The sequence below is a fragment of the Epinephelus fuscoguttatus genome, linkage group LG15 (genome assembly GCF_011397635.1).
Source record: "Epinephelus fuscoguttatus linkage group LG15, E.fuscoguttatus.final_Chr_v1".
In the NCBI taxonomy this organism is placed as follows: domain Eukaryota; kingdom Metazoa; phylum Chordata; class Actinopteri; order Perciformes; family Serranidae; genus Epinephelus; species Epinephelus fuscoguttatus.
This window is the reverse complement of record NC_064766.1, coordinates 16,668,968-16,685,140: the sequence shown is the minus strand read 5'-3', so window position 1 is coordinate 16,685,140 and position 16,173 is coordinate 16,668,968. Positions and strand designations below refer to the sequence as shown.

Here is a 16,173-nt window from a genome sequence, read left to right as displayed (position 1 = left end):
CCCACTCAAGTTGGTTACGACAACGAACTGCAGTCAGGTCGAGACCCCGATGAGGGCAGCGAGCATGCAGATGAGCTTCCTGAGACGGTTTCTGACAGTTTGTGCAGAAATTCTTTGGTTATGCAAACCGATTGTTGCAGCAGCTGTCCGGGTGGCTGGTCTCAGACGATCTTGGAGGTGAACATGCTGGATGTGGAGGTCCTGGGCTGGTGTGGTTACACGTGGTCTGTGGTTGTGAGGCCGGTTGGATGTACTGCCAAACTGTCTGAAACGCCTTTGGAGATGGCTTATGGTAGAGAAATGAACATTCAGTTCACAGGCAACAGCTCTGGTGGACATTCCTGCAATCAGCATGCCAATTGCACGCTCCCTCAAAACTTGCGACATCTGTGGCATTGTGCGGTGTGATAAAACTGCACATTTCAGAGTGGCCTTTTATTGTGGCCAGCCTAAGGCACACCTGTGCAATATTCATGCTGTCTAATCAGCATCTTGATATGCCACACCTGTGAGGTGGGATGGATTATTGCGGCAAAGGAGAAGTGCTCACTAACACAGATTTAGACAGATTTGTGAACAATATTTGTGAGGAAATGGTCTTTTGTGTGTATAGAAAATGTTTAAGATCTTTGAGTTCAGCTCATGAAAAATGAGAGCAAAAACAAAAGTGTTGCGTTTATATTTTTGTTCAGTGTAGATACTAGTAGTACTATACTATTCCCACATTAAAGACTGGAAACTTGACTGGACTTTGCAGCACAGTACTAATCTGGTTTCAGTCCTATTTGAAGAACAGGGACTGCTTTGTATTTATTATTTTATTTATCACACATCTGAGTATCCAAAAATTACGTGGAGTCCCCCAAGGCTCTCTCTTTGGGGCCTCTTCTGTTCTACATCTGCATTCTTCCACCTGCTCAGATTGTGGAAAACGAAAAGTATTTTACAACAGTTATGCAAACCACAATCAGATTTATAAAATATCACTTGGTGACCATGATCTCGCACAAGCACTGAGTAGGTATAACTGGATGTGCCAGAAATCTAGATTTCTTTTTTTAAATATCTTAAAATGTCTTTCTGTCTTATTTAAAGCACTCTGAATTGCCTTGTTGTTGAAAGGTGCTACACAAATACTGTAAACTTGCCTTTTGTACAAGGGGATGTTGCAATATGTTTGCAGAGGTCAAGCAAAAATAACGCTGACTTGTGTTTATATAAATAGGAGTGTGCTAATACTGGACTTTTCAAAAGTGAATGATTAAATGTTTGAAGGTGCGCAACAACTCCTCTCTCTGCCTCTCTGAGTGATCTCACTGGGCTAACTTTTCTCTTAGAGAAAAACATCCCAATTAAAAAACAAGATTTGCAACTGTCAAGAGAGTGACGCTCATCACCTCGTAAAAAGGTTGTTTTCCAGCGTGTTGTGCACACTTGGCTGCAGAGATAAACTGTGACGTCCATGTGCAGTCAATGCGCCTCAGATGTTCCGGGGTATTCAGGAAACTATTAAAGCCGAGATTTTCCACATAAAAGGGAGTTAAATCCCACTGGATGTAGATTTGGCACAAGACTGCAAGTAACACCACCAGAGTAAACAAAGTGAAATGTGGTATCTTTTAATATTCAGGAATTTGAAGTCAACGCAAGGTGAGAAATAAAACACATGATTAAAAGGTACACAGGTCAAGTGGAGCAATATTAGAGATAGAAAATCATGCTTTTTTGCTTCATATCAGAGGTGCAGGCATGTGTAGTGCATCTAGTTTACAGGCTGTGCAGATGTGTAACATCAGCTTAATCAGGAATATTTTTTTAAGGTGATTGCAAAAAATAAACAAACATTATTTCAAACAAGTTGCAATTACAAAGTTTTAGAAAAAGTTCCAGCCCATTTAGTTTATAAAATTGACCTCATTATTCTTTTTGTCTTCACTTCTTCTGTTTCATCTGTTGCTGTATAGTGTAATGAAAAGTATTTATCTTATTTATGCTTTGTGGGCAGCTTGAAAAGTGTTAAATGTCCCATGTGAAATACTGGAGGAATGTCTGTCACCTCATACTGTAGATTATGATTCTGTTAAACTTGTGGAACAAGTGTACATCAGAGTTTAAAGAGTTCATTGTCATGCGAACTATAATAAATACTGTTGAAATAAAATATTGTTTTCACAACACATTCTCACTCCCAACTCATCAAATACTGCCACTTGGTCAGTGGCCCTAAATGTCAAAATGTGACGCTTCAGGTGCCCCTCTCGCGTCAGTTTTGAAGGTTGAGGGACAACGTGTCAATTTAAACTTGTAACATGCATCGTGTCCTTTCAGAATAAACTTGGGTTTTCACAGCAGTTTGAGCTTGTTACGTGCAGAACGTAGGTAAAAAACTTTGTTATTAGGTTTACTTAGGTACTGAGGTTTAGGGAACAATAGCACATATTGGCATAAAATAAGTATGTTTTTTACTTACATAATCCATGTTGGGAAGGTTGCTCTTGAAATCTCATAGGGTACAGATTACTTGTTACCCTGTTAGGAATGTCATAAGAAATGTAACTATATTTCTGTATTAAAGTAATGTGATTTATTACATTTGATTACTTATTGATTACTTTTGAAACAGTTATTTTAACCTTGGCAATAAAACTGATAAATGTCTGGATACTGACTGTGCAAAGAAAAAGACATTCCTGCATGGTGAAAATGTGCAAAGCAACAGAATGACTGTTATTTTTACATATAAGCTTGTTATAGCAAATGTATTTGGATACAACACTGTTGTAATCATCAACATTTTAATTGGTAACTGTAATTTACTCACATATTTTGTCTCAATAACTGTAACTAATCACAAATATATTTATTTTGTAATATAATTACATGTAAATAATCACTGCCCAACACTGAATGTAATGCAAATGCAGTCCCTTCAGGATTTCACAGGCAGTCTTTGTGATTGTTACGGCCTGAAATGCTGATTTCACAGCAGCTTTTCTAAGAAATTGCAATGCATGTTGCAGTGTTTCTAGGTGGGGTTTTTTGGAATGACATTGTGGGAGCAAGTAAAAATTGCAAACATAGTTGTGATGCTGTTGTAGAATTCGACAGACTTAGATTGTATTTTTGGTATTACAGGGGTGGGGAGGAGGCATCATCAGCTAATAGCCAATGATTAGCTGTTGATGTCATTCAACGCAGCGATGTAGGACCACGTTGCGCACAATGTGATCTCATCCTTACTCTTCGTGTTTTGCCACTTGGGCAGAAGCCTCACAGCAGTAGTTGACATCCAACACAAGCTGTTAATCTCACACTGACACCTAAACAGCTTGACTTTGTTGTTAACCATAATGACATCACATAACCACTGGGTAGCGTTAGCTGTGTGATGCTAACAGTTAGCCCTGTCACTGTGTGTGTGTGACTGTCAGCTTGTGTCCCACAGCAGTAGTCTCGTCATAAACAGAGAGAGAGAGAGAGGGTGAGCGAATTTAAACCCTGCTCACAGCTCTACAGTGAAATGATATTCTACTTGTTGTCAATGGTAAAGTTTGCAATAAAGTTGGACTGGCCTAATTTATGGTGTCACGCAGGAGACAAACACCGAAGTTCTGGGTGAAAGTCCAGAATTTGTTTTACCTGGCCACCTATGTGGACTTTCTTGCATTTTTATACTACTATGATGCCACCGTCCAGTGTGTCTCATACAACTGCTAAGGGTGCCTTGGTGCATCACTATCTGACGCCAAGGGCCACTGACCAAGCCTCAGTATTTGATGAGTTGGAGTGAGACCAGGTTTCCATTGGACCAGGGTATAGAATCTGACAAAACATCACTCCAAACATAAAACCAAGTCCCTTTTTCATTCATAAAAAACACCAAAAACAATATACTATTCTTTGGTCTTAATAAGTAAACCAAATACTTTGCTAAAAGACATTTTAACAAACTAGAGGAGGAAAATACAACTGACAACCTCCTGTTTTTAATGTGGAGAGAATGAAATGATTCATATAGATGTCTTTTAGCATGACACTCCTGTGCTCACTCATATTGAGAATGTGTTTGTCTCTTGTGATGCACTGTGGGAGTTAAATGACATTTCCATCTCTTCCTCCTCTGCAGGATTTTCTCTCCTCTTCCTCCTCTTCCTTCTCTCCTCGCCAAACTTCTTGGCCACTTTCATCATGTGCTGCCTGAAGGACGAGCCCATGAAGGCGTAAAGGATGGGGTTGAGGCAGCAGTGAGTGAGGGCCAAGCTCTCTGTCACCTGAGTGGCATGATCCAATACTTTGCTCGTCCCACAGTGGGTCACTAAGGCATAGACTGAGTCCATCGCTCGGTAGACCTTCAACACGTTATAAGGCAGCTGAGTGACCACAAACATACCCACTACTATTAGAAGGACACGTAGAGCTTTCCACTTCTTGCCTCTGCTCTCCACAGGGAGGGCCTTTAGTGCCTGGCCCACGCTACAGTAGCAAATCACCATCACCAGGAGAGGAAGGAGGAACCCCAGCAGCACCTCTGCTATCTCCAGAGCAGCTTTACCTCCTCCAGCCATCGATGGAGGGTAGACAGCCAGACAGACGTTCCTATTAGATGTCCATCTCACCTCTGAGAGTATCAAATCAGGGAGACCAAGGATGAAAGCTGTCACCCAAACAACTAAACACACCTTCCAGCAGTGTCTCCTGCTGAATATCCTCTGCAGCCGCCCTCTTTGGCCTTCACCTCGCACCCTGGCTAATGCCAGGTAACGGTCCAGGCTGATGCAGGCCAGCAGCAGCATGCAGCAAGTGAAGTTGACCGTGTAGCAAGCTGACACCATCTTACAGACGACCACCCCCAGCTCCCAGCCCCTCGCCGCATCAGCAGCCCAGAAGGGTAGCGTGAAGAGCAGGAGCAGGTCAGCCACAGCCAGGTGAGTCAGGAAGGTGTCCGTCATGGTCTTGAGGCGTTTGTGGTAAGCATAGACCGCCACGACTAAACCGTTTCCTGCCAGTCCCACCACCAGACACAGAGTATATATGATAGGGAGGAAGAGGGCTGCGAAGGAACGGACGTCACCCTTCTCACAGAGGACAGGGTAGTCGTCGTAGCTGAAGTTGAAGCTGATGTTTTCATGGTAGTAGTAGTAGTCCTCCTCTGAGACATCCATGATGATCAGACAAAGCTGTGAGGGAGGACATTTTAAAATTTTAAACATTCACAGATATACTTGTGCAACAGTGTGCATACACAGAGCAAAATCACTAAGTACATGCACTCAACTACTCCACCCAAAGTCACGGTGAAATGGCAGATAATTCTTTAGCTTCTGTTACGTTACAATTCAGACATGTCTGTAATAACAACAGGACAGGACCAAAGGCTGTAAAATTTTTTAGACAGCAGAGATTACAAATAATTGAGATGGAAAAATGACGAAGAATGTGTCTCCATCATAGACTGCATAAAAGAAGTGGAAGTTGCCACCTTGATGTCACCCAGTGGTTCGTTGACTACCATTGTGAAACCTTAAATTTGCCATTTTGGTCATTGCTGTCTTATTTTTTTTTGCAGCCAGAAGTGACCATATATGGATGAGAGGGTGGAGCTGTGAAGGAGTGAGGGGTGGATCTGACTGAGAGAGCACTGCAGTGGTAGCCATTTGTCGATCACAAGGTAAGCACGCCCTTAAGCATACCCTGCTTTATCATCTATTTAACTCTAAATTGGACCATAATTCACAAAATGAACATCATACTGTGCTGAAGAAGACTTGAATCTAGTGATTGAGACCATGAACTCATTACGAAAACATTTACTGAGGTAATAAATCAAGTGAGAAGTAGGGTCATTTTCTCATGTACTTGTATACAATTGGACGCCCCCTGTTGGTCATTAGAAGGGATGTAGATTTAAAGCATTTCCACATTAGCTTTGCTTCTCAGACCCGAAGATTAACCCTTCACCACATATCACATTTGATTGGATAAAGAAGAGTCATCAAAAATATTTCTGTGTTTTACAAGAACAGTAAAGGGGAATTTTGATATGAAAATACTCAAAGAAAATTATGTTTTTGACACATACCACCTGTAATAACAGATACATGAACAATTAATGAGAACCAGGGAATCTGAAAATATATTTTTCATCTCACTGTGTCTTCAAACATTAAAAATTCTGCTTGAGCAACAAAATCAAAAAGAAAAACAGATTTGAAACTGCCATAAATGTCACAAGTTGCTGCAGTGCCAGTGTCTGGATTTAATGTTAAGGAATAAGCTGTCTTTGTCTTACAGCTGAAACAGAAAAACTACAATTGGCAACAAAACTGGAAAACACTGTATGTGGAGACATGAAATCCTCTAGTTTGGGAAGAAAGATCTAAAGACACCAAAGTCTGCAAATAATTTTGTGACTGTAGGCTAGTCATTGTGCTGTGATAACATCATTGTTGACATCGGGACATGATGTCCTGACCCGAACTCTTCCTCCCTGTTGTAGCGTCACTGAAATAAGTAATGTGAGTTCATTCTGCCTCGCTGCAGAGTGATAAGAGCCAAGAGTTTCTACAAGTGCAAATAGTATAAACTATCACATTCCCCTGGAGATCCCCAGCCTGAGACCAAGAGTTCTGTTAGGCAACATTTACTCAAGTGCTGTACTTAAAGGGTATCTTCGGTATTTTTCAACCTGGATCCTGTTTTTATATTTTTTCAGGATCTACCTAACTAATATTTTTTAAATGATTTGAAAATAATTCAGTATTGAGCAAGACCATTGCAGCTGGTAGTAGCGAAACAGACAGCAATGTAACTACTGTGTAACATCAGAAAGTTTGCTGATCCGGCAGGGAGTCGGGGCTGCCGCCGGATCACCCCGCCCACTGTGACATGCAGCACTCGGGGCTCGCACTGGCCGAATTCAAGCTGCTACAGCCACTGACTGGGGGTCAGTCTGCGCAGCTGCTGCCTGCTCTCGTCCTGGTGAGGTGGTCTGTAGCGGTGGGGAGTGAGGCGGAGGACACACTGTGATTTAAGGCTTTAGCTTCCATTAGCTACATGAACATGAGCTTAAAGATGCAGCCATGAGCCTTTTCACTTACCAGAAGGCTCAACTATTGGCAACACTTTCTCTCCATCTCTGAAACGCTTCCCCCAGTACTGCCAGTTTTTGTTTCATTTATTGTCAGGTTCTCTGTTTCAAAAGTCCATCTTCCTTTTTTGCATTTCAAGCAGTTTCTGCCAATGCTGGAATAGCATCTTTTTCTGCAGGGTTCTCCAACATTAAATCTGGCTTTCACCAACGGGACATGCATGTACCTGTTCATTTGAAGAACAGCCAATAACAACGCCCTTTCTCTGAACTGACCTTTGATCGGCCAAAGTCTCCTGTCACGTCCTAGGTTTTCTAAAGCATGAAAACGGAGCCAAGAGGAGGGGCAGAGGTGTAGTTTTCTTTCAGTCCACTTGAGTTACAACATGCTCGCAGTTTGAGATTTTTTGCCCAATGGCGCCAAAATGAAACTGCCTATCCCAGCTTTAATAGGCTGATGACATCCCAGTCAGGAGAAGAATTTTAGTGGAGTGAGCATGAAATGTAAATACTCAAGTTAGGCACAAGTGATTAAAAAATGGACCACAAAAAGGACTACAGTGCATGAGTAAATGATATATAGCCGGTTAAATGTTACAGAAAGTACACAGCAGTAAGGAATTAAATCAGTTCCACCAGCTGCAACATAACATGCTGCTCACAAGTTCATGCCTCAGCAATAATAACCCATTAATATAAAAGCTAATTCTAATATAAGACACAGAATGATAAACTAAAGAGACACTTCAGCTGTTTATGTAATATTAGTGTAATCTGCTGTGATGACACACATCCAACTGATCAAGAATACAGATTGAGGCTACCTTATAGGTTAAAGATAATGCAAGCAGGTAGGCAGTGCTGGATGGATACTCACAGTGTCTGTTCATCTATCTGTCCCGTCTGTTTGCACCATGTGAGCTCAAAGCTTTGTTAGACTTCAGACTGAGGGCTCTGTGTGGAGGGGAGGGTTCATTTGATTTCACACACAAGTGGGTGGGAAGTCACAAAAAAAAACCAGCCTCGTGGGAGTCCAGTGATCGACGTAGAGTTACAATTATCTTTGCAAAGAATAAACTAGGCAAGCCCATTTACTGTGGGAAAGTTGCCCCAGTGGATCTGCCTGTAATGATAAAAGATCATTTCCCTCTGGATATTAGCATGTAAAGTCCAACTGTGGCTCTGCAGGTATGATAAAGAGTCACACACAAAGAAATGCTGTGGTGAATGTACACTCGGATACTACTGAAGCAGGAACTTTACATGATAGGTTATTTCTATTGCTGCTCTACAACCTTCTTCTTCCACTCCCTGGATCTTTAACAGGAGGTCCAGGACCTCTAGTGATTCCTCTGAGGTACTGCAGGGTGGCTGCCAAGTTAGTGTTTGATATTATTTTTTAAGTTTTTTTTTTTCTTTTCAAACATTAAAATACACTGAACATGAATTCAATATATTTTACCTTCTACAACAAGGTATCTCTGTGAAAGTGGAGTTTCCCCCTCACCTAACTGAAAGTCAGCCCATTCTCATTCCCAACTCGTCAAATACCAACGCTTAGTCAGTGATCTCAGCATCAGATACCAACTCACAGAGACAGTTTCTAACCAACAATTGTTGTATTAGGAGTGAGAAAGTCCCTGTCTGGAAGTTCCTGTGTGGAACTTCCTCATGACTAAGTATAACCATACTTATTTTAAGCCAAGCCATGATGTTGACCCTAACCACAGACTGTTGTTGCCTACATACACACATATGCCTACATCTAAGGAAATAACCTCAAAACAAGGTGTTTTAAATATGTAGGAAGTTTATTTTGAAAAAGAGTGTACGCATGTAGTGAGCAGAAAATGTACATTTCCTGTGAAAATGGAGATGTATTTTGAAAAGACACAATGTGTGTGACAAGCGTCAATTCAGACGCCATCCAAGAACGTCCAAAACTGATGAAGGAGGCTACCTTTAGCATGTCATATTTTGACATTTAGGTTCACTGACCAAGTTATGGTATTTGACTAGTTTGGATGACAACAGGTTGAAAAGCAAAGTTATGCCAGAGATTCAGATTAATAATACGTCATTTAATCAACAAATATATCACAGTGTAATACTACAGATTAAGGTAGAATTAGATTTTTAAAAAAGGGATGGGCCTACTTTTTACTTGAGTAAAATGTTGTAGTGCAACACTTGAAACAGAGTATTTCTACACCATGGTATTGCTACTTTTATTTAAGTAAAAGATTTGAATGTTTCTTTTACCACTGGCAAAATACTGTTTATTTGTTTTCGATATGCACTTACCCTAAAATCATATTAGGTTTTCGCTATAGATACCTGACCTAAAGTTATGGATTTGTGAATGGTAATAACTGACGGTGACTCAGTTATGTATGTCAACATCCTCTGTGCTCTTTTCATATGTGGTGGCAGGACAGTTACCAAACAATGTTCAGACAGACTTTAGTAAGAAAAGCAACCTGAAAATGGCAAAATGTGATTTTGAAAAGTCTGAAATGATGCCCTCAAGTACATGTTTACACTCTAAGAAGCAGTGAGCAACAAAAATGAGTTATTAAAGATGTTTTTTTTCCAACAGAAAATACCAGTGAGTTGTATTTTGAGCAACAGCTACAGAATATCAGATATAAATCACAGTGTAAAACCCACCCTGACGGTGAAGACTTTGGTTAAGTAGCATTTTCTCTCATTATTTACTTACATTTAAATCTGATGGGAATAAAAGATTGGCAAAAGTCCCCAAAATCTGATTCAATCAGATATAAAATCACAAATTACTTGTAAATGTCACCATCCTGCAGGATTATAGTCGCTGTAGGATATGACACATGTAGTTAATGTGAATCAGTTAAGAAACCAGTCTTACCGTTTGTCACTGCCAGTGAGCCGCGAATGAGTCCAGCTTCAAATCCAGCCGAGTCTTGTAGCTCCGCACTGGAAACGCACTTCTGAGAAAGATGACTCAGAGAGAGAGGCAGAGAAGTCAAGTGGCATAGTAACAAGCCACAGCCTAATTATTTGTCTGGGCTGTTTATTGAGGAAACCATTTCTGGTGTTTGAACATGACAGAACGTGTTTACACTGAGACTAAAGCAAAAAATGTTAACAGCATTTCAACACCAGAGGAACGATACAAACAATCAGTCATTGATCCACACAAACTGTAAAAGTACAGAAAAGAGGGATATATAGAAAGATGTATTTCAAAAACAATAGTCTAACCTGCACTTTAATCTTTAATGACATAGAAAATGTTTAGTTTAGCAGTGAAATAAGAGCACAGGTATGCAGACTTGGACAAAATGTGCAAAACCAAGAAATCCTTCCTTCTCTTGTTCTGGTTTCTTTGTATATGAGCTGCTCGGCTCAGTAACAGAAACCATAAACACTGGATGTGTCTCTTCAGGATGAAATTCCTTTGGTTCCCAGTTGGCCACAAAATATTTATTTATAAAATCAAATACATATGTACGTACTGTAGAGAACAGTCACGGGATGCATTGCTTTGAAGTAGTTTGCATTAGTATGTGTATTTTTCTTGTACATGTCAAGTGATCATAGTCACTAGTTTGAATTCAGACCAGCTGGTGAAACGTCAGGTTTAGATTATTATTTTGTTTATCATCAGTGAAGATAACATAAATATGATTACAGGTTCCAGTCGTCAGAAAAAAAAGTTGGCAGAGTACCTTTATAAAAGCCAGGTGGAGGGGATGGTGTGACACATCAAACCCTGCCAAGCTCAGACTGCTGTTCAAGACCAAAAAAACAGGTTGTGATTTCTAGAGTCATTGCTGTGTTTCCATCTGCTTTCTAGGCTCCAAATGTGGGATGTTTTGTAGCAACCTGTCAGAGGGATAGCGGCACAAAAAGCGGTTGGTTTTTACGTAGACATCGCTGCTTTTCTAGCTTAGACCCTCAAAACTGGGTATTTTAACATGCCAAAAAATGATCTTTTCCTAACCATAACCAAGTGTTTTTGTGCTTAAACATAACCAGACCTTAATGACAGTCTTGTTGAAACACAAAGAAACATACATTTTCAACACATCTGCTACATGATATCCTGCAGATGTCCTTGGTTAGGTTGTAGGTTTACACCCTGTTCTTACATATGTCAGACACCATAAAAGAAAGCTCAGTGTTTTATATATTTAGGGTTTCATCAACATGCTGGAGGCCCCGGCCTCTCAGGAGGCACTGAGAAGTTCATATAGGAGTCTTGTGAAATAGGCATCTCTACAGTATAAATTTGGTGATCCAGGGACTCGCTCTCATCAAGCTAACAGCTAACACACAGCTGGCAACATGCTCAGTCACAACCATGTCACTCAACAATAGTTGTGTCCAAAATTACTCAATTTTTCACTCATTCACTCTCTAGAGTGGCTGTTTCAAACATGACAACATGAATGTTCTAAATGAGCCCTTTTGTATTTCCTGTTGAAAAGTGTTTAAGTGTATGTGAATAACGTCAGCTGACAGGAAACACACATTTGAGGTGAAAGTCGGTGTTTGTTGGATCTATCCACCACCCCTCCCACGCGCCCCACTTGGACTTTAATCGCCTTAACTTTCATCTTTGCCGTTAAACAATAACAACAACCAACCACGTATCATGTCCACGTTAAAGGACACCTTTTTTTTTGTTATTTTCTGACACCAAAAGTCACTGCCCAGGCACCAGATTTCAACGACTTGTGAGACCGGGCTCTATTGTGAAAGTGTTGAGTGCCCTGTATGTGAATACATTTGTATGGTCATTATTGACATACCCAAAAAAAAGGCAGAATCATTTTTAAAGAATGCTCAGTAAATATATAGCACTGCGTATAGTAGACTACACTATATCTTGAAAAGGCAATGTTTCTGTACAGTTAGCAAAATGTTTCACAAACAAGTTCACACATTTTATGTGAAAATAACCATATGCCCCTTTTATTGGGAAAATAAAGTAAAATGTGATGGTGCTACACTATGGAAGCGTATTGCTTTCATTTGACAAATAAAAAAAGCCCTGTTTTTCTGAGTAATTTTTTTCTGTTTTTTCAAGTAATTTATTTATTTTTCTGTTTTTTGGCGTAATTTTTTTCTGTTTTGCAGGGGTCACTTGCAGGTGCCAGACGGGAGCTTCTCACGAGATTTTGAAGTATCTCGTCTTCTCGTTCAGGAAAAATAATTACCACGAAAAACAGAAAAAAATTACAAAACAGAAAAAAAATTACCCCGAAAAACAGGGAAAAAATGACTCAGAAAAAAACAGAAAATATTACTCAGAAAAACAGGGAAAAATGACTCAGAAAAAATTACACCAAAAAACAGAAAAATAAATAAATTACTTCGAAAAACAGAAAAAATTACTCAGAAAAACAGGGCTTTTTTTATTTGTCAAGTGAATGCAATACGCTTCCGTACTACACAACTAAAAGGCTAAAAGAAGTTGGACTTTGGTTCATTTAAAGGTCACAAAATGTTCAGTAAAAACAGCTTTCGATAACCAGTGGAAATTTCCTTGTCAGAATTCACTAAATTTCAACTTAAGGCAAAAAAATTGTGTATTTATGTCTCCCCTGTGAGTGAATCCACCAGTCACAGTGATTCTACTGAAATTAATTGATTTCTCTGTTTTAATTGCTGTTGTGACATTCGTAGCAACATGCTAAGCTATCTAGCCCCAGCTTTAAATATGTAGTAACTTGATAGAACACTTTTGGTAATATACAGCATGTTAATTTAACACTACATTTAGAAACAGTAGATACTCTTAAGACACAACCTCAGATAGAAAGATGCATGGACCTTTCATTTACAATACAAACTGCTTTTTTATTTCATTGTGTAAAAACACTGCTGTGAAGCACGGTACGTAGAAAGTGAAAAGAGGTCAGCCCAGTGACAAAGTCCATCAGTTTTAACCAGTGATAATTTTTCATATTACAGGTTAACCTGATCCTTTAACATGTACTATTGGATCTACTAGCATTTTAGCAAAGTGCATATACTGATCAATTTACTGATGGTTCATAATGCAAATTTCATGCAGTAAGTTACTTTTCAACAAATGACCGCCATGATCCTGGGTTTTTGTTAATATCATGTTATCTTGTGGATTTCGTTTTGGGGTTTTCTGTTTGTGTCCTTCCTTGTTTTGTTATTGATAGGGAAACATACAGGTATATATTCACAGAAAACTACTCACAAGAACAAGACACAGCTGGAGCAGGAGGACACGGGCAAAAGGGAAAAAATGAGGATTGGCTAACAACAAGGGTGTGGAGGGGAACACTAGGGTGGAGCAAACAAAACTAATACAAAACAGGGAACTCTGGGAACAGGGAAGGACTAACGAGGCAGGTGTGACAGAAAACAGTCGAGAAAACACACAAAGACAGGAAGTAAAACCAGACACGACACATGAGGAGAAAATCTACAAAATTAAACAGGAAACAGATTAAACATGAAACAAGGAACACAAACAGAAAACTCCAAAATAAAGGCCATTGGATCACAGAAAAGAAACGAAAACCCAGGATCATGACAATGATAAGCAGAAAGAAACCTTTGACAATAACCAGAGCGTGCTGCTTCAGGAGATAATGTAGTAGGTGCAGGTCTTCATGTCTTCATCTTTCTTCCTCTGGTCACTGACAGAAACACATAACAAACATCACAGTCAACTGAACAGTCCTGCAGTTCAGTGCACAGGTGAGTGTGTCTTTATGTGTGCTCACTTACACAACAGATGTGATCTCTTTTTAACATGGCATCAGTGCATCATAATATTAGACCGGGATCCTGGTCGTCCTGATCGAAGTCTCTTTGGAACAGAAACAGGTCCAAAACGAGGGTCTTGTTTTCTGTTCCTTTCGTGCAGTGGCTTCTGTATTATAACAAAAAAAATATGGCACAAATAACCATTTAACAATTAATTAATATAAGTCATGTGATGTACACAAACACAACAAACACAAGCTACTGTATTTTATTGTTTTCACTGATGAGCATGAGATGGTCTTACTGGGCGGACACTTCCACATTGTCTTCTCAAAATACAGTTGACTCCGACTTTGTTATCATGTTGCCTGTTCATTTTCCCATCTTCTGCCTATAGAACAGAATAACATTTACTTTAAATCCCTCTATTTAGTATTTATAAGCAGCATATAAACATTGTTCTTTTCAATGTTTTTTTTTCAATGTTCTTTTATCCCTGTACAGCTACATTAGAGTGTGTTATATACCACTTATAAATGCTAAATTGTAGGACTTAAAGTGTTACTAATAATGCAATATTTACAAAAACCCAAAGAAAGAGTCACAAAACGGCAAGTCCAAACAGAATAACAGCACCTCTCAGTGAAAACATGATCGATATTTAGACCTAAACGTCCCGTAAAAAAATAATAATAATAATTTGAATCAAGGACACAGAAAGCTACTATCTATCAGTGACCAGAAGACAATCTTCTTACCAGCTCAGCAGACGGTGGACTTGTCGGGGGAGTTGAGGCTGTGACGAGCAGGAAAACCTGCAGACACAACAAGACCAACAGCAGAGTTCTGTCCATGACTGGTGAACTGAAGCTCTGACACACAAACACACACAGGTCTTTATAAACTCACTGCCAACAATTAGTTTGATGATCTGAAATGGTTTGTTTAATCACAAGTCCAATTTAATCGTCACTCTGTACCTCTGTATATCTGAGTGATATATCTGCTTCCTTCCCCTGCAGTCCCTCCTTAAACATTTACTGATCGTATCAGTAAAAATATGCCAACACATTTACAGAGAAACAGTGTTTCACTATCAAACAGTCCCTCCAGGATTTCACAGGCTACTTTGGGATCGTTGTGACCTGAGATGCCTGATTACGCTGCAGCTTTCCTAAAACACTGGGGATGCATGTTGCGATGTTTTTGGTGTTTTTTTGCAATAAAGTTGTGAGGGAAAGCGGAAATTGAAATGTGATGCTATCATTTAGCCCTGATTGTAAAGAAAGAAAGAAAGATTGTACATTCTCAGAAAGTTTAATTCTTGTAATGTAGATAAGAAATGATGTCAGTGTTTTATAAATATTTCATCAAATCTGTCCTCACTTTCTCACTAATTGCCTGGTTTGGTAACCTGAGCATTAGGGACAAAAACAACATGAACAGCACTGTGAAGGTGGCCAGCAAGCTGCTGGGTGTTCCTCAGGTGTCATTAGCTGTTATATTTGACCAGTAGGTCCTCCAAAAGCCAGGGCCATACTAGCCTGTACAAGTCACCCCCTTCACCAGGAATTTGAATCTCTCCCATCTGGACGTAGATTTAGAGTGCCCCAGGCCAAGTGCAATAGAAGTAAAAACTCCTTTATTCCCCGTGCAATAACTCTTTTAAATTCTGATATGTAAGGCACATGTGAAATTAGCACTTTAAATGACTGTTTTTCACTGTGGGTTTTATTGTTGTTATTGTGATGTATTGTATTGTTTTTATGTATTGTACTATTCATTCTGTGTTGTTTTAAATGGTCTGTCCTGACTGCAAGAAAAGTTTCCCTTTTGGGACAATAAAGTTACCTGACCTGACCTGTCACTGTGTACATGTCAGAGTAAAAAATAACAACATATTAAACTCACTGCAGGTAACTCATGAAAAATTAGAATTACCACCTTGTGATTTTGTTTATACTGGACAGGATGGGGATGAAAAACTCTAACCTGAAAAGTAACTAAAGCTGTCAGTCATATAGTGCAGTTAGAAGTACAATATTTACCTCTGAGATGTAGTGGAGTAGTGTACAGTTGCATAAAATGGAAATACTCAAGTAAAGCACAAGTACCTCAAATTTGTACCTATGACGCTACTGATGTACATATAGTTACATTCCCCACTGCTCCTCTGATTGACTTTGAGATTAGAATATACAGAAACAAATGGAGGCCTAAATGGTGTGTATTCTCAAGGTACACCTGTATTTGCATCTGTGCACAATAGCTTCTATAAGGTGTGTTATCACTCTTATCACGACATATGTTTGTTTTTATTTACTAATATGAAATAACAAGTCACAACCAGC

The 16,173-nt window shown here is 39.5% G+C and overlaps 1 protein-coding gene across 2 annotated transcripts; it reads right to left on the bottom strand.

Annotated features, from left to right (window-relative positions):
* Positions 1-1,590: 1,590 nt before the first annotated feature.
* ackr4a (atypical chemokine receptor 4a) lies at positions 1,591-15,319 on the bottom strand. Of its 2 annotated transcripts, XM_049597495.1 has the most exons (5): positions 14,581-15,319; positions 14,127-14,213; positions 13,844-13,988; positions 9,975-13,752; positions 1,591-5,177 (listed from the first exon to the last, which is right to left on the bottom strand). In XM_049597495.1, exon 5 carries the CDS (start codon positions 5,160-5,162, stop codon positions 4,050-4,052), a length of 1,113 nt encoding a protein of 370 aa, XP_049453452.1. In that variant the 5' UTR covers positions 5,163-5,177; positions 9,975-13,752; positions 13,844-13,988; positions 14,127-14,213; positions 14,581-15,319; the 3' UTR covers positions 1,591-4,049. The 2 variants fall into 2 exon arrangements, with proteins under 2 accessions (XP_049453452.1, XP_049453453.1); XM_049597496.1 differs by lacking the exons at positions 9,975-13,752; positions 13,844-13,988; positions 14,127-14,213; positions 14,581-15,319 and adding an exon at positions 7,965-8,307.
* Between the last annotated feature and the right edge of the window lie 854 nt (positions 15,320-16,173).

Bases quoted from the DNA above. Each gene is read 5' to 3' on its own strand.
- ackr4a (XM_049597495.1), bottom strand. From the start codon at position 5,162: ATGGATGTCTCAGAGGAGGACTACTACTACTACCATGAAAACATCAGC.